Source organism: Oenanthe melanoleuca, chromosome 5 (genome assembly GCF_029582105.1).
Source record: "Oenanthe melanoleuca isolate GR-GAL-2019-014 chromosome 5, OMel1.0, whole genome shotgun sequence".
Classification (NCBI taxonomy): domain Eukaryota; kingdom Metazoa; phylum Chordata; class Aves; order Passeriformes; family Muscicapidae; genus Oenanthe; species Oenanthe melanoleuca.
The window spans coordinates 44,064,995-44,083,093 of NC_079339.1; the positions used below are offsets into that span (position 1 = coordinate 44,064,995).

Genomic DNA, 18,099 nt, shown 5'->3' on the forward strand with positions numbered 1-18,099 from the left:
TAACTTAAATTGGTTTAGTATGTCTAGCCATTTACACATGACAGCAAATTAACATGAGCTGATACCTACAGCACTGAAGATCCAGGTAACATCCCACAAGGGCCAGAACTACTTAATAATGAAGGAATCAAAGAATTAAAAAAAAACCTCAAACAAAACCACTGTTTTCTGTCTTAATATGTGGGCATATTCTGAAACCAATAGTCACACAAATACAATAGTTCAATTGATGCAACTCAGTAATTTTTATTGCAACTGGAAGACAATACATCACAGAAACTTTATGGTAGGTTTTGGGAAAGTGTTATTTACAATAATAATTGATGAAATAGTTTGTCTTTGGCAATATGATTACACATCAAGAAAATGTAAAATGCAAGTATGCCTCTAAATCAACAATTTCATATTTCCTAAAGATCAGCTGATTGCACTTGCCTTCGGACTGCTCATTTAGGTAAACACAAATACAACTTAACATCACTGTTCATTCCCCGTCACAGTTCGTATTTTAATATTGATGAAATTGGCAGTTTCAGACGCCAAGTACAGGAAAAAAAATTGGCTTATCACTGTACTAAATTAACTTATTGGCCAGTTAAGGTCCTGTGACCCTTAAGCATTGATACTAAATCTCTTGGTCTTTTGATTGCTTTATCACTTTTTCTGTAAAACAAAATACTTCAGAAATTACAGATCAGAGTATAAAAAAATGTACAAGTTCATAATGCTTTTCATACACACACAAATCATTCCCCCCAACATTTTACATCATGGCAGTTTTAAGTAGTGAGTGTGAATGATGCAGGCATGGAACTGGTTATCAAATACAGGTATGATTTTCAATTGCTGTCCCACACACATACTCAGGAAATGTACAATGCTCTAGTAACTTAAAAATGTACTCAAGTTCAATGTCATCCAAACAAAAAAAGAAGGTCTTGGGATTTCAGGCCAGAGTAAACAGATGAAAAACATTCCCATTGCTAGACTGTCAGCCATTCCAGAGTCCAGCATGTAGTTTTAGTATCTGGTAAAATCCCTTCTAGCACTAAAGGCCAGCACAAGTTGTCATTTATCCCTTAAGCCCTCGGATGATGAGCTCCTGTAACTGCTGGCCTGATCCAAAGCCTCATGAAATCCACTGAAAATAAAAAAGTGAAACAAAACGCCCCTTTCACTAATTGTGAAAGGATTTTACATCAGGCCGAATATTCCCCTCTTTGCAAAAGGAAATGTGATACAGTAGAAAAACTGTTACATAGCTTCAGATAAATATACCTTGTTTTCAATGCTAAAACAAAACCCAAACTCCCCAAACCAGGAAAGGCTACTTATTAGAACAACTCAAAGTGACCTTTAAATCATTTCTGGTTTTAAATGTATACCAGCAAAATACAGCACCATAGACACATTAGGTTGAGACTTTTTTTTTTTTTTGGTCAGTGAAGCTAGTACTTGTTTGCTGAACTGTGGAAGAATTATAAGGTCATGTACGTGATCAAAGATAAAGCAACCCAGCTGACAAGTCTCTGCTTAATTCAAGAATAACCAGTACTAAAAATAAAAAAGCAAAAACAAAAATCCCTAATAAACCACCATCAATTAATACTTTCTAAATAAAAGGGGATTAACAGATGAATTTACAAATGTATGCAGATTTATACAGAACACCGAATGTTGTGTGTAAATCCTTATAAACTTCATCTCAAAACAGAAACACACAAAATGTATAGTTTGACTTACACATCCCATTTCAAAGGAAAAGAGACATCATTACAACTTGGTAACTGTGCTAATTGCAATATAAATCAAACAGAAATTCAGAGTTTGGCAGGTAACTAAGAAGAGGGTTATCACTTAGGTTATATAGCAAAGTGTTGATGTATATTACATAGAGTAGTATAAATAATAAAAAAGTATTATTTAAATTAGATCACAGTGCTGCATTATGTGCATAACAGTGTTTGATATATTACTGGAGGGCTGTGAAGAACACTACTAGAACTTAACTGGTCAGACAGTCAACACTGATACTCTGTTACAATCAGGAGGATTTATGGTTCAAATGCTCTTTTGGTGGCAAAGTTAAGAAAATGTTTCAAAATATTTCCGATAAAATATGCCAATGAGCTATTCAGGCAGTAGTGATGTGCCCAAAGGAGCTGGGCTTGCATTCTCCAGGAAGTGAAGTAGATTGCATTGGAAATGCATTTTCTCACTAGTCTGATCCTGGAGCACAGGAGAGTAATATTTTCAAAAATGCCTAGGGTTGGATTAAAGCAAAAATTGTAGTGAAATGGTAAAGGCTTCCAGGACCACTTGGATGTTTATAGCTCCACTGCAAAGGAGACCAGACACCTTCAAGTTCTAGAAAACCTCAGATTGTGCACTCTCAGACCCAAAGTATGATTTGTGGGGTGTCCTGTGCAGGGCCAGGAATTGGATGGGTTCCTTCCAACTCAGCGTATTTTATGATTCTATAATCTACATCTTTAGATGGATTGGGATGGGAGCCAAAATCTCAATGAAAATAAATTACCACTACTAAGAAACCAGGACAAATTGTTGTTTTGGTAATTTTATCCATGGTGCCATTTGGTGTACAATTTAGGATTTCATTCTCTGCTAAAGTATGTCGATGTATCTTTACCTCACTCCAGTGAAGAATGCAACCTCCAGCTTTTTTCTCTTATCATTTCCACAGATAGACAGTAATTCAGCTGAACACTGGGAGCCAATGCATCTCCTTTGGGATTCCCTTCTCCCATTAAGGTAGGAGAGGAACCAGAATATGAACCTCAACTCAAATGCTGAATAGAAGAGAACAGTCTCAGGACAGTTCTCTAGTCCTACAGGGCACATCTCGCTCCCACATTTGGCTTTTCAGCTGTAAAGCCCTGTGGTCTTTGTAGAACTACTGCCAGTTTTGCCAGGAGAAGATCAGAAGCAGACTGCTTTCAGAAACAGCTATGGGGTGATACATTTAAGCTGTTCAAGACCTGTGCTTGCATTTTTAAATGCAAGCAGAATCTGCACCAAATGCAGTAGGACATCCAACTGCTTGCAGAATGCAAGCACGATCAGCAGATTTCACCTCTGGAGATGCTGGTGGAATCTGCTTATGGCATTAGCTCTGGCCTGCAAGAGCTTCTTGCTGTGAAAGGCATATTCCAAAGGAACTCGCCATGAAGTCCAGCAACCCTTACAATTCATGCCTATGTGAAACTCGCCACTGAACACTTGCTGACCTCGCCCCCACCTGTCTTGGAGACACGCTAATTTGGCAATACTTACAGAGTGAGAAGAAGGGAAAGTTAGAGATTTGACAACTTCTCACCCCAAAATGGCTTAGAAGGAAAGCAAACAAGCAAAACCACACCACCTTCTATCTGACAAGTGAGAGAGTTTGTAATACAGTGCAATTACCAGTCCGTTTTGACATCATTCAGTTGAAGTAAAGACAACTCGATTAAAAGCTGACATCATATTTCTTGGAAAACAAATCAATTTCAGTTCTTACACAAAAAAATAGAAGAACTTCTCTGATGGAGTAGAACCAGTTCTGACAAAGTTGCCATTGTCAGCCAGGCACAAATATGGTTTAAAAGGTGACTCCCAAATACTTTATACAATCCAAATTACGTACTTCTCATCAACAGTCAGAGTAAGCATCAATAAGGACAAGTTGCTTTTAAACACCAGAAAAAATCCATTGATGGCAGCCCAAACTGCTGGTTCCCGAACATAACTTTGTAAAATCCTACCAAAGAATACCTTCCTAGCACATCAGACTAGGAGAAACAAATTTTATATGAAAATAGATGCTTGCCAACATTTTAGGTTTACCAGCAAGTATACAGAGGACTTGTTGAAGTCTTAGATAGGTGTTTTATATATATATATCTATATATATATCTGTATAAAGATAACCTGCCTAATTAGATATTTATGCAAAATGACTGTTTTCTAAGATGAGTAATACTAGTGGTAATTATATATTTAGCCACCAAGAGTCCACATTAATGAATGGTACTTGTTCAGCAGATACTGATCTCATTTGCACTGACACACTGCAATCAGAGAAGTTGCTCTGGAATTAGTGTTGTGGACAGAATCTGGCCACTGGCACACAAACACATTGCTTTCCCTAGAGGACAGAGATGGCTGAGCCATGGTTTGCAATTTCTGCCACTAGATTTTTCAGTGCTGTTTTTTGGTAAATACTAAGCCACTCCCAAGCTGATACTACTGTGCATTAATGAGCAAAGGTGGTGGCAAAGTGATATTGTAGTATCTTCTATTTCAAATGTCTCCCGTAAGTCTTTGAAAGATGAAGACCAAAATCTCTTGTACAGGGTTGTGTGGTTCACTGCCTACAGACTTTGGCTGTAGAGAGCATGGACCTGGGAAGAAGCAGATTATCTCAGTCTGATCAGACAAGGGAAATGTTATGGCTCATTCATCTCTGTGCTACCTGGCCAAGGGACTGGTCCTTCCTGTTTTCCCCAGCGTTATCTAAAGGGCTGCAGGCAGCCAACAAAAGTTAGTATCTATGTACTCCTGATTTAACTAGTGCTGGGAATCAACCCTGCATGCAAACTGAGAGGAACAAGGCTGTTTCTTGTACTCTCCATGGCTCTCTCCTTTCATATTTCCAAAGCTGGCAGCTGTGCTGAGCTCTGGCAGCTGTGAAGCAGCTCCTGGATCCCAGGACATGCTGGCTGAGATGGGAGGAGAGGCACACTTTTGCTGTGCTGCCCTGTTCTTTACAAAATGCTTGCAGAGCACAGGACCAGGTCCAGACCAGCCTGTCCTTCAGTCCTTCCACCTCCCAACTGAGCACACACCACAGGCATCTCCAAATACAACTTTTAGCTCACTTCCTGAGTAGGAAGTCAACCCTTATCTAACTCACTCTTCATAAACTAGATCCATCTTGGTGAAACTGCTGCCTGAAACAGCTGTTAGTGATAAATCTAAACCTATACTCTTTAAGAAACCCACCATTTTGTTCTCTTAAGTGGTTGGTTTCTGGGATTTTCTTTTTGCCTCTAGGATATTCTAAGTGTAGAATTTTTCATGCCAAATGTAAGAATACAGGTGAGAGAGACTGTTTTGTTTATTTCACAGCTTCTCTCTGCTGTAGTGGTTTTCAGTCTCATAGTCATCCTTACCACAAGAGTAGCACTGTACCTGAATCACACTCTCTGTAACACTGATTTTTATCCGGACATCTCCATAAGGCTCTTAACTAACTTTAAATTTTCATGGCAAATTAGCAAAGCTATTTTCTTGTCTACTTATTCCTGAATCAAATCAGAGAGTTTCCTCAATTAACCTCCCATTATTCTCTTGATTCTGTCATACACACTCACTACTAAATTTGCCCTCAGATTATTGCGTCATGTTACACATGTACAGACGAAGAAAAGACACACTTTTTTCTTTTTTTTTTTTCTTTTTTTTTAAACAGAAGTAGGGAGAGGGGGGCTGAATGTGCAGACAAGGCAGTATAATTCAACCATCCAAGCCCTACCAGAGCATGAAGATTTTATTTTTAATATTGCAGAGTAAGTTCCCCAACAGTCAGTGTTTGTCCCTGAAGAAGGTTAAACCTTAAACACCTGCTTCAAAAAAACCCCAACAATAACAAAAAAGAACCAAAACAAAAACAAAACAAAAAAAAAAAGAAAACCCCCAAAAAACAAACTCTAAGCCTAAGGGCTTAAAAATTAGAGGCATAGCCTTTTTCTCTATTTTCTATATTTATATGAAAATAATTCATGCTTCATGCTAAATACATTATTTACCTTACAAGAACTTTGTCATCTTTGAATAAAAAAAATTGTTTGCTTTTTTTTTTCCACCCTTCCCTAAAGAATCCATGCAATGTGGATCAAATTTCTTCTGCTGGCTATGCTGGTTGAATCTGGAAATTTGTTGTCATTTTTGCACAGACGAATCCTGACTGATGGTCACCGCACACTCATTTCTGAGGGCAGTGTAGGAGCTCTTTTGTTGAACTTCTGAATTTTACTGTTCACCAATACACTTTTCTTCTATTTTTAAATACAGAATACTACTAATGGCAGGTTTTGTAGCTTTGTTTCCCCTCTTAGATCAAGGATGTGATCCACAGAGAAAGATTCTGATGTACATTGTATCTACTGTAATTTCTTAGACTTGATTACTTTTCACTCAGGCAGTTTAGAAGACATAGTTTGTTTTTCCCTATTACTATTATTTTTTGCACGCAGTGCCAATCTTCAGGCTTATGGCTTTTTGAACATTCTTTCAATTTAATATAGAAGACAGAATTCAATGGTTAACAATGCTACTAATAGTCATCCCTGTTTCACTGAAACCCATTGCATACACAGTTTAAATTTTCTCAAATTTAAAGAGTTATCAGTCTTCACATTACAAGCCACATAGAATATGTGACACACTAGAAGTGCATTACTGCTTGCACAGTTGCCACCAGTGGTTGTCTAAAGACTTGTATGGCACAACATCTCTAAGTGCCACTAAATAGTTCTTGGTTGAGAAGTATGTGCCTCCTCTTTCCCACAAATTTCTTTATTCACATTCACTTCTAACACAATTGTAAGGCCATTTAAAAAAATCTTAAGGGCCAGGCCTGAATGAATACTAAATTATGCACAGCTCTTCTACCATAAGAGGGATTTCCACGTGCCCAATTTTACTCCCATCATATTAATGTTGGTATCACTGCGTATTCAACCATACATTTTTGACAAGCTGGAGAAAGCAATGGTGATTTTGGCTTTCCTTTTTTGTTAACTTTTTGTCTTCAGGTAATTAAAAGCTTTTGTAAATTAGCTGAGTGTCAGTATGAGTTCTATGGCTTCAATCTCCTTTAAAAATAAAAATCTTAAGGGTCAAAAAAAACCAAAAAAAACAACCCAAAGAAACAAAATAAAAAGAAATAGAAGGAAAAAAAAAGGAAAAAATTGCTGATATTGCCACAAATCATTAGAATTCACCTGACGTGCTGAAACAAAACTTTGTAAGTTCAAACAAATCATTGATTTGTTCTAATTTTTTGTGGTTTCCTTTTGCTCTTTCTGCCCCTTTGCCGTCCGATTGGTGATGTTGTTCAAACAGGATCGAATTCCTGCTAAATGCAGGAGTGATCCTGCAGCTTCTTTCATCTCCTCATCGTCACTTTCAGGGGGCTTTTCTGTACGTCTCTTTTTAAGAGGCAGTGTGTCACTTGGTACTTTTTTCGCCTTCATTAAATGTTGCCTTTTCTTGTGCTGGGATGCATATCCACTGTCAGCTAAAGAATCCTTGGTCTCCTTCCGACTTTGCTTTTTGTCCTCCTCTTCTGTTTCACTATGGCTCTCATGGCTCTGGAAGCTAACTTCACTTCCTTCACTGCTGTCTTGGCTACCTTTAGTTGCAAATTCATACTGGTCGTCAGCAGAGGAAGAGGAAACGGAGTCACTAGCAGGGGATGTGCTCCTGTGGTTGGAAGATTTGGCACTGCTGTAGTTGTGATCCTCCTTTGGGTCACCGCTAACAACTGGAGAGCCGCAGGACTGTTCACTTTCCGTCCGCATCCGGCAGTTTGTTATTCCATTCCTGTAAAAACAAACCCAAGCAGTCTTAGAAGCTACAGAGGTGTGATCCTGCTTCAAAGCAAAAGATGATACAGCCAACTGAAAGATAAATTTAAATTACAATCTGAAACTATGACTATCAAAGTAATGTCCATGCAAGCTGGTTTCAAAGCCTAATCGCTCGTGGATTGGACTTGACATACAAAACAAGCCAAAATATGCAAAATAGCACAAGAAGCAGGGACAAGTAGGGGATGGTTACAGATAAAAAATGTGTAAAACAGTATTGATTTAAATTTCAATGAATAGTTTACACTTCCAAAAATTAAAAAGAAGAAAACCCCAGCATTACTTTATCTTCTCGGTAAATAAACTCTGATAAGTTGCATAAATAGTCCTTCTTCTTTTTCATATAAAGGGATACTACCAAAAAACGTGGGGAAGAGACACTAGCTTTCTTGGGCAATTCCTTGCCTCCCCTGAAAGACACTTCCCAACTCTAATTTCAACTCGCATTCCAAGTGCAGGAGATGTTTCACTGGCAGTAGCACAACTTCTATTCAGGATTCTTTCCAAGACAAGGAGCGACCAGGTCCAGGTACAGTTCTGATCCTGATCAGTTAATAAATAACCTCAAAAGCAATACAATCTTAAGCCACTAGCTGCCAAGAAAATATTAGAACATGTTCAAAACAAGGAGTAGAAACAATAAATTTGGATTTGCTCTAGAATCTGTCATTTTGTCCTTTGGTTTTATGGCACCCTGTGCAGTGGGAACTACTGCACCATGATATATTTAAAAACAAAGAAGTTTTTTTTCTGGAGTAAAAAGTATTAGAGTATTGCCACTGACTTTGAAAAACAGAATACAATGATTACAATAGCATTAAAGAAGGCACTGATTCTCTGCAATGCTTAACTCCTGCTGAAAAGGAGGAGAGTAGGATGCTTGTCATTGAGTAAAGCCATCATCACCGCCACCTGCCAGTTTACCAGCCTTGAACCTCTCTGTCAGTGAAAAAAATCCAACAAAAAAGAAAGGCTGTTTAAACTTCACATGATAAACTGATTTAAAGCCTACTTTTGCCATCTTTGTGCTACCATTCGAGTGCTTTTGCACAATTGAATAGAGACGTTTCTTAAGAGGAATGGCACAATGGCAAGTCCAGAGTATTACTACTCTTCTACTTAAAAATATGGGAAAGTAGAATTCAGGCATTAGACCTCATATATGGTTTCCTTACACAAGAAACAGCAGAGTATTACACATTTCTGAGAGGCAAGGTTGAAAGGTGGGAAAAATAAGAGTGGTATGCAATTCCACAGTTCCTGCTCATCTAAATGCCCTTGTCTGCAAGAGCTCACTGAGTTAAGAAACCCCTCTGCATTTATGAACCAGTGACAGGACAATGCTAGAAGGCAGCAAATTAATTGGTCATTCCAAATGTTATTTACAGTGCTTTCAAAGAAATGTATAGAAGGTATACTTATTAGCAAAGAAAGCCCCTTGCCAACCTCTTTTGCTCAACTAAATTACTTTCACCTAGATTTCTGAGTAGATGTATGATCCATAAATTCCATATAGAACCCAGAAGGAATACACAAAACTCCTTCAATTATTAATGACTAAGTGCAATGTCATTCATGATTGTGCAGCAAGCCAGCTGCATTTACTCTGTGATGGCTTGCAACTGCAGGGGTTGTCATTAGAGGATGCCAAATGCTTAGAAGAAGAAATCATCCATACTAAGCTAGTTATAAGGTGAATTTATAACCAGCTCCTTAAGATCAGCCATTACAAGGAAGCATGTGATGAATTTTAAGTGACAGATATTTCATTTTTAGTGTAAATTTACATTTAAAGATGTTAAAAATTATCATAAATTAGCATAAAATTAAAGTTATTTGATTTTACTAGGCAGCTAAAAGTCAGAGCAATATGGCTCACTAAAAAACACACGCTACTAATTTCCCATTAAAAAATAACAATCAATTCTTGCTCCAAGGAAACAAATACAGGGCAGAATAGGTGGGAACTCAAATGAGATTTCCAGTGACTGCAAGTGAACAAAGCTTATAACAGATGTGATTTAAACCAAGATGCCCATTTTTATGCTATTTAGATCCACTCTTGTTAGTTTGTACAAAGACTGTCAATAAAAGGAAGGCCACAGCTCCATCAAGCAGCACAACCACATGCCAAAGAAATATCCCTGATTTGCTCTGCTCTTGAGTCTCTAGTGTTGCCTTTACATAAACGGGCTATAATTTGGATTCAAAAGCTCTGATCAAGGGACTTACTCCAGATCCCAATTCCTCCAAATCAACAAAAAAATAGAATGAAATGCCCAGTGAGTACAGAGGGACATCCCAGGGGAGGGTGTACTATGGGGCTAGCATCCCACAGTGAGTGTCTGCAAACAGAGATGCTGGTAAAGAAAAACAGAAGTTCACAAAGAGGTGCAAAAAAGGAATTGCTTTAAAAAAAAGTGGGAGAAAAGGAAACACCAACACACTTCAGAAGAAAGGCTTCTATGGTGGAACTGGTCAGGAAATGGATAGCGTTTGCATCTCAGAAAAATCTTTGGGTTTCACTTACATTTTGAAAGATTTCCAACCAGTTCTGCTTGAGGAAATACAAAAGGAAGAGAAAGCAGGTCAAGGAGAGAATTAGCAAAGGATATTTGCAGAAAAGTAAAAAGTTACACAGGCAGAGTGCTTTAGGATATTCACAACATCAAAAGTCATGTACTCTGGAAGTATCTTAATATGCAATAGCTCAAACATTAGATGAATTACTTATAACTGACATTAGTAGATTAGTAAGAGTTGAATGAACTAATATCTAAACAATTCATATTCCACACATGCCTCTGAGACATCTCAAACTCTACACTGCTCTTACACAATCATAAATTCGTTCCGAAATGAATCCGGAATCTACTTAGTTCAATCTAGACCATCAGTGGACAGAACTCCCCTGGGTTTCAGAACACAGATTTTGGCCAGCTCAATTTATTTTTGCTCACAGTTCTGGCTGTAACTCTCACTTTGTTACTGAAACAATAAGAGATTAACAAGCACTTGCTCTGATGTTGAGTATTTTTAAATTACAGAGGGAAAGAAAAGGTATTTAAGAATTCTGTGTTTACTATAACAATGAGGGGAAATTTATTTTCAGTAATACCTCATTTCCCCCAGTTTTTTTTTGTTCAGAACTTTATTTCAAAATTTCCAGAAACTGACATATTTTCATGTTTTAAAGCAGTAGCTTGCTCTTTCAGGAAAGTCAATGGGACAGACAGTAGAGCTTTTCATCCTACTGACATGGACTATCTTATTTGCTTGAGGGAACTGAGCCTAAAGCAATGTGCAGATTCTTTTTAGAATATTTCCAATTGGTTGTAGCACAATGACACTCACTACTCAAGCAGTGCAGATGTAAGTTTGGACTTCTGAAAGTCTGACTTCATTCCCACTGTCAATAGATATGAACTCTGCTACCAATGTCATCAGAAGCCAGATGGGACTCCCAGCAGCTGGGTCTCAAGTCAGAGGAAATAATATCCTTTGCACAGTGTTAGTGTCTCTGCCTTTCAAAGAGGTCTTCCTCAGGAGCAGACAAAAGTCAAGTCTGTCATTTTACCAAGTACAGGCATATCTTCCTTGAATTTCTCTTCTAGCTTGAAAGAAAGATAGGTAATCACATTCTGTTTGCAAAATGGCAAAGGTTTTGCTGAAAAATACTTTCTGCATTTCCCACTTGAGACAGATATATTCCTTTGATGAACAAAGAAAACCTATGTGGAGTTTATATCACCTTAATCTATCTCTGATCCTTCTGGATGACAGATACTGCGTACCCACAGATGACAGTTTTTGTATGTAACTGGAAACAACAGTTAGAAGATACAAAGAAAACAGTACAGGTAAGCTGGGTCTGTAGATTTTGACATGTCCCAGGTTTGCTTAAAAAAAACCCACTTTTTTAATTTCAAAGGAAAATTCAGTTCAGTCAGAACTTTTGGCTACATCTGGTTGAACTGCTTCTTAAAACCACTACAGACCAGCAGAGAGGAAAGATAAGCAAGCATTAGAAAAGTAAGTGGTGCTTACTGGCTCTACGATGAGATTCTGTCAGGGGTTACTGAGTTAAAAGTCAACAGTGAGCTGTTCGCAATAGTGACAGAAGCTCTTACAAAGGTACTTCAGAGAAAAATTGTATGCAAAAGACCACAGTAAATACAATTCATGAACTGCCAGCAGTATCAGCAGCAGATCTGAAATTAAGACAAATGGAGCCCTGTGTATTTTGCAAAGAAAGAGCAATCAAGTTAGTCAGCATTATTGTCCTTTAGTTACTAAGGAATTCCTCTGGCTCCCAAGGATAACTCATCCTGCCTGTTACAGCTGGGGACAGCAATGCAATGCCACAGGGATGATCTGGGCTTTGTTAAACTGATCATGCCAGTGGTAAGCACTATGAAGATACAAATATGAATTTATGGAAGGAAATACCTACCAATTCCTTTATCTAAGCAAAAATAGTAATTCACAGTTAATGTCAGTGAATGATAATAATTCTACTTATGTTTTGGCATTTACTCTGCACATGCTTCTTATGTTTGTTTTATTTAATCACTGCTTGAATGGCTGCTTCAAAGGAGGAAAATAGAAGCAGAAATAAAGTCAGCATGAGAAATAAAGTCACAATAATAAAAGCTATGCCCAAGGAATAATCTAGTAATTGCCCTATAATTTTAAAGTGCAAATAATTCTAAATAACCATTTTCCATCTTCAGATAAGGTTAAACGCAAAACTCAATCTTGTCATGCCCCAGTGATCAGGAGTTGCATAAGGAACTGTGGCATTAATAGGAGAAGAACAGGTACTTTAAAATCCACTCATGATGAAGTAGGTAAGGTTTGTTAGTGTTGCATTTCGGGGTGCTTTGTTGTTTTTATGATGGTTTTTGTTGATTTTTTTTAATTCCTCAAAATCAAGGAAGAGCTGTAGCTCTGTTGGCACAGGTGCACTTACTTTCCCTATGAAGAAAAACAACTTTATCTTGGAAACTTGAGCAGAAGTATTTTTTAACTGAGGGAAGTTCTTTGGCAAGTCTGTGTGTAATTTACAGGTAATTGTGATATTCCTTGAGAATGCGTTAAGCCCAGACAACAACCATGCAGCTGTTTGCTCTTCCCTGTCCAGGTGGGATTGGGAGGAGAACTGGAAAAGTGTAACCATGAGTTCAGATACGAACACTTTAAAATAAAGTAAATAATAACAAAACCAGTAACAACAATGTTGATGAAGATGACAAAAAGAGAGGTAACAAAAAGGGGAATAAAACACAAGAAAGATGAGGGATGCGCAACACAACTGCTCCCAACTCAACCCATCCCTCAGGAGTGATCAGCTCTTCCCTGCCAACTCTCCAGATTATGCTCTGTGGTATGGAATATCCCTTTGACCAGTTCAGGTCACCTGCCCTGCCCCTGCTCCCTCTCAACTTCTTGCACCTGCTCACTGGCAGAGCATGGGAAACTGAAAAGTCCTTGACTTGGGACAAGTTCTGCTCAGCAACTAAACCATCAGCATATTATCGACATTATTCTTATACTAAATCCAACACAGAGCTCTGTACTGTTACTAGGAAGAAAATGAACTCCATCCCAGCCAAAACCAGGACAGAGGAAGTATGAATATTTGGTGAAGTATTGGATGTAATTTCCCAGTAATTTTTATTTTTAACCTGCAGTAATTTAAAACCGAAGGTATTTCTAATAAACAGTACCAAAAGTAATCTAACCTATTACCTAGGCATATGTAGCATATAAAAAAGGTTTTTTTTTAAAAAATTACCAAGGATATTTTGTAAAACACCTTCTCCAAAATAACCTGAACCAAATCATAAGGCCTATGCTAATCAGCTAGTAAGGTTCTCTGTGGACTGAATTTCCATCAACCTTACCTCAGTGGATCTGTCCACATTAGGCAGATGAAAGGCTTAGGCTCAGTAGTTCTACTGCATGGCAGCAGGACTTGGGCATAGTCACAAACCACCCTACACACTACAGATAACTGGAGAGATCACAGTCATAGTGAAAACTGACATTACGTAATCTCAAATGTTAGATCAACTTCCAAGCTTGTGCTCTTCCCAAGGGTTGATGTCACAGGTTAGCACCTGACTCCTGTGGAAGGTGATTATATATGGTAAGAGCTTCGTGCACCTTGCCAAGACACACGGATGTCACATGTACTGGCCACTTGGACAGATACTGTTCCTACCAAAGCAACACAGAAGTTCTCCTAGGAAAACATTTAAAAGATATTTTCCAATGGCTGATGATAGGAAGAGCAAGAGCTCACTTTCACAACCAACTCCTCGCATGTAAGGAACTACTGGCTTTGCTTGCTTTTATTGAATACCTCTGTCAGTCAGTATTTTCTTTTCTACATATCCAGACTATCACTGCATTTGCTTTTATATTCTCTCAGGGAACTATACAGGGATATGGTCTGCCAAAAATATCCCCAAAATACGATGGATCTCATGCTAGACATGCTACACGCTGTGCAGCTTTGAAGCGTTATTTTTCCCTGCTGTTTTTGGGTGGGTCTTAGACTTGTCAGCCACTACATGGAAAATATGGATGGTAAACAAGCTAAAAGCGGTGTGAATAAAGTAAATAAAAAGCTACTGTCAAAACACATCCAATTATGCTCTGTTGTGGAGATTTAACACCAGAGGATGATTTTCAAAGTAAAAATAGTGTGGGATGCCTTTCCATTTGTAGATTATTTTGGAATGAAAGGCCTATTTAAGCCAAATGCACTATAAAATAATGATAATCTCCTCAATTGCAATTCTTTATTCATGGGAAGTCATGTTTGTTAAATAATTTTCAGGAGGGTTTTTTAACCCAAAGTGTTTAATTTGATAGTACCTTATTTTATATATACAATATAAAGTAATTACATGTAATTACAAGGGAAAAGCAACACATTGATATCTTGTGCAGGAACGAAATATGCCAATGCATTCAGTCACACTGTCAAAGATTAAAAGCACAGTAAAATTTTCTACTGATGGGAGTTAACACATCAGAAATCACAGATTTCAGCTTCTTAGTCCAATCCTATAGTTTTGGCCTCCTTTCTGAATAACAGATTAGTCAAAACACCCCATCTAATTCCAACTGCAAATTTAATTTAGGACCAAACTTTTTGTTATTGTGTTTTGGCACTAATGGCATTGCACAACAGGACACCATACTGCAAGTTATTTGCACCAGGTTGGGGGAGAACTAAACCAAAGACTATTAAGATATTGAGGAAATAGGACACAAAATTAAATAAACAGCTCAGACAGCAAGGAAGTGCCAACAGAAGACCAGCATCTTACAGAAGAACCTGATTCCTACATACGGTAACTAAAGTAAAACAGTTAAGAGATTTAATTTATTATGCAACTATCTGCTACCAAGAAAATGCTAATGGTCCCCTATGAGAATGACAAAAACTACCTTCTTCAGGTGGCTTTAGGCCTTTTATTTACAGCACAAAAGGAACACTTCTCAAGAAAACAGATATTTGATTTAAAAAGTCTTAGAAAGAAGATGTCTGGCTTCTTAATATATAGGCAGAAGCACACGATTTCAGCAGAAACCTTAACAGGAGACTGTACCACCTCCCATGGCTGCCCGGACCTCCCTCCTGGTAAAAACTAGTGGGGAAAATCAACCTTCCTGCACCTAGACAGGTCTGAAAACATCCCCTGCCAGACTGACAGACCATCATCCTCTGTGCAGGAATGACAGCTCAATCTGAGCAATCCACCTACTCTTAAATTGCAAAACAAGGCTGCATGGATGCTGTGGTAAATTTCCCCTGCTGCACATTATAAGCAGAAGTTATTCTCATGAGACGCCATGAAAGCTCAACACGACAGGTCCTATTTAGTCTTGTGTATCTGAGGAGAGGGGCTGGCACCAAGAAACAGTGTTATTTTAACAGGAACTGATAACAGAAGTATCCATTTTTAAGAGGACCAGATGATGTTCTAAGAGGCACTGTGAAACCAGATTGATCTTCTTCCTAAAGAAATTCTGAATCGTATTATCCCTGCGGGAAACAAGACAAAACTGCCTGCTGAACTCGCTCTGTTGAAGAGAGTCCCCTAACTTCTCAAAAGCTTTCAAAGCCTCTTGTCTGTGCTTCCCTCTGCCTTTCAAGAATTAAAAGAGGGGATATTGCAGGAGATTTTAAATATGAGCAGACATTATGCACATCAAGAATATATTCATAGCAAGCTATTTCTAATACTGCCTAAGGCTGGAGAAGAGAACAAAAAGAATTAGAAATGTCTGCATTGACTAATTATAAATGCTTTTCTGTGAGACAGAGCAAAAAGAACGTAAGCAAGGGAGGGGTAAATCCCTAATTTCCCATCTCTACATTAACAGGTAGCTGGTAAAGATCCTGTTCTCTATCTGCTGGGAAAAAACCATGAGAAACAGTCCTTTGAAAATATATAAAATTTAACTGTAGACAGCTTTACAGAATAGCAATTTGAGAACTTCTTACACAGAAGTAAGTCTTCAAGTGGCCTGGAAGTGAAACAGTTCTATCTCCTCCGTGAGTCCATTCTGATTATGAGAGTCAAAGCAGGAAATACAGATACAACTCCAGAGAAATATTGAGACCACTATGTGCTCCATTTAGCTTGAAAACCTCATAAAAAATATATATAATTAATGACCCGGTAGTCCCACGCCTCTGCAGTCCCCACTGGAGCAGAATACAAGTCCTGGGTAAAGCTAGTGGCAAAGCTGGTGGAGAGAGCTGACCCCTGCTGCTAGCAAGGCCAAGCTGTGGTAAAGGGAGATGGAGAGAAACTCTGCAGAATTCTGGAGGATGACCCTTGGGGCTGCATCCCTTCAGTGTAGCAAACGGGAAAAACAGCTGAAGAACTTGCTCATCAAAAAATATAGATTTTATTTCAATTAGTGTCTTCCCCTCTACGCATTTTAACCATCAAGAGTACATGAATGTCATAGGCTCTCTTTGTCTTTTCTCCATTTACTGGATGGAAAAACTGCACCCAAAGGGCTAAACACTGATTCTGAAAAGGGATAAAAAATAAAAAAATCCCATGTAAACAGTAACAGAAGAAGACCTACCAAGACACTTGATTTCACTGCCTTGCAGACCTTTCCTGAGAAAACAAAGTGCAATTGGAACAGGGCAGTAAAGTGAGGTCAGCACTAATTATGAAACCCCACCCAGAATACCCAACTGCCTGAGCTGAAATAGCTTTTGCAGATACTGAGAGTTCTGAAAGAGGAGGGCAATGGCAGTACACTTGACCAAATTAATCTCTGTCGTGACTGACTGAAAATGGAGCTACACCCTAGGCAAACTGTTTTTCCACCAATAAACCAGCACTGCTTTAAGTAAAACAAATCACTGAACCACAGTTCCTACTGCCATCACTAGATGTCTCTTACTGCCCTGCTTCCTGATAGTTGAGTATCTTAAGCAACATTTTACCCTTGAATGTTTCAGTATAACCTTGAAATAAAACTGTACTGAAAGAAACTGCCTCACAAAGATTTAAGTAAATAACAAAATGACAGCTATATGTTCAAACAGCTTTCAGGGTTTGCTTTAATATTATTGATACTCTTCTCTCTGGTATTTAATCCAGGCAAAAGTCTTTAAGAAAAGGAAGAGAGTGGAGGAGCAGGAAAAAGCATTTGCACTCAGAAAAACAGGCCACTATAGGAGGTTGTCACCACAAACTGCCTGCAATTTGCTCGTGAAAATAAAACTGCTTTTCACAAGCCACTGCGCAACAGACAGATATGCCATGACTACCTTGCAAAAGATGATACCTCAAGAATTTTAGGTGGCAGAGTTTTATTTCATTTAGAAACTCAGAAGCATTGGCAAGCAGCAAAATACCTGTTTACCAGAGCTTACATACACTTTTACATCTTCTGCAAAACACTGACTTATTTGATACCGATCCCACAATGATCCACTCTTACCTTACTGCAACAGCCATGCTCCCTATAGGGTTGATTGGCAATGGCCTGGCTCCAGGAAATATTCCTCTACTCAGTACTCGAGCTCCATTTTGTATCACTCCCGAAGGAACTAAAAACAAAACAAAACATAGAACGTTTTTTCTTCTAAAGGAAAAGTTAGAAAAATACAGGAGCAAAATGTAGAACTTGAGCTTTTTCAATGTACTGAAAAACCATTAGAGAGGCTCGTGCAGTACAGTGCTTACCTTGGACATCTCAGTCTCGAGTCTTCTGAGTGCCATTCTATTTCCAAAGCTATTTTCATGGCAAACGATAACATGGCTTTCCAAAGCCACTGCCTGACCTATCTGCTGCAGATCATTCCTTGTACAAATGAATTACTTTTGTTTTGTAATTGCTGTTCTGCTGCGAATGCATGTGCTTAGAGTCAAAACCAGCTATGAGCACAGATTTA

The 18,099-nt window shown here is 38.3% G+C and overlaps 1 protein-coding gene across 9 annotated transcripts in view; it reads right to left on the bottom strand.

Annotated features, from left to right (window-relative positions):
• Nucleotides 1-221: 221 nt before the first annotated feature.
• Nucleotides 222-18,099, bottom strand: part of FOXN3 (forkhead box N3) — a 206,309-nt gene continuing 188,431 nt past the window's right edge. For all 9 annotated transcript variants that reach the window (XM_056492232.1, XM_056492227.1, XM_056492231.1 and 6 more), the window contains 2 exons: nucleotides 17,646-17,754; nucleotides 222-7,608 (listed from right to left, as the gene is read on the bottom strand). In XM_056492232.1, coding sequence (XP_056348207.1) covers nucleotides 7,059-7,608; nucleotides 17,646-17,754 — 659 coding nt within the window. In that variant the 3' untranslated portion in view covers nucleotides 222-7,058. The remainder of the gene's footprint in view (nucleotides 7,609-17,645; nucleotides 17,755-18,099) is intronic.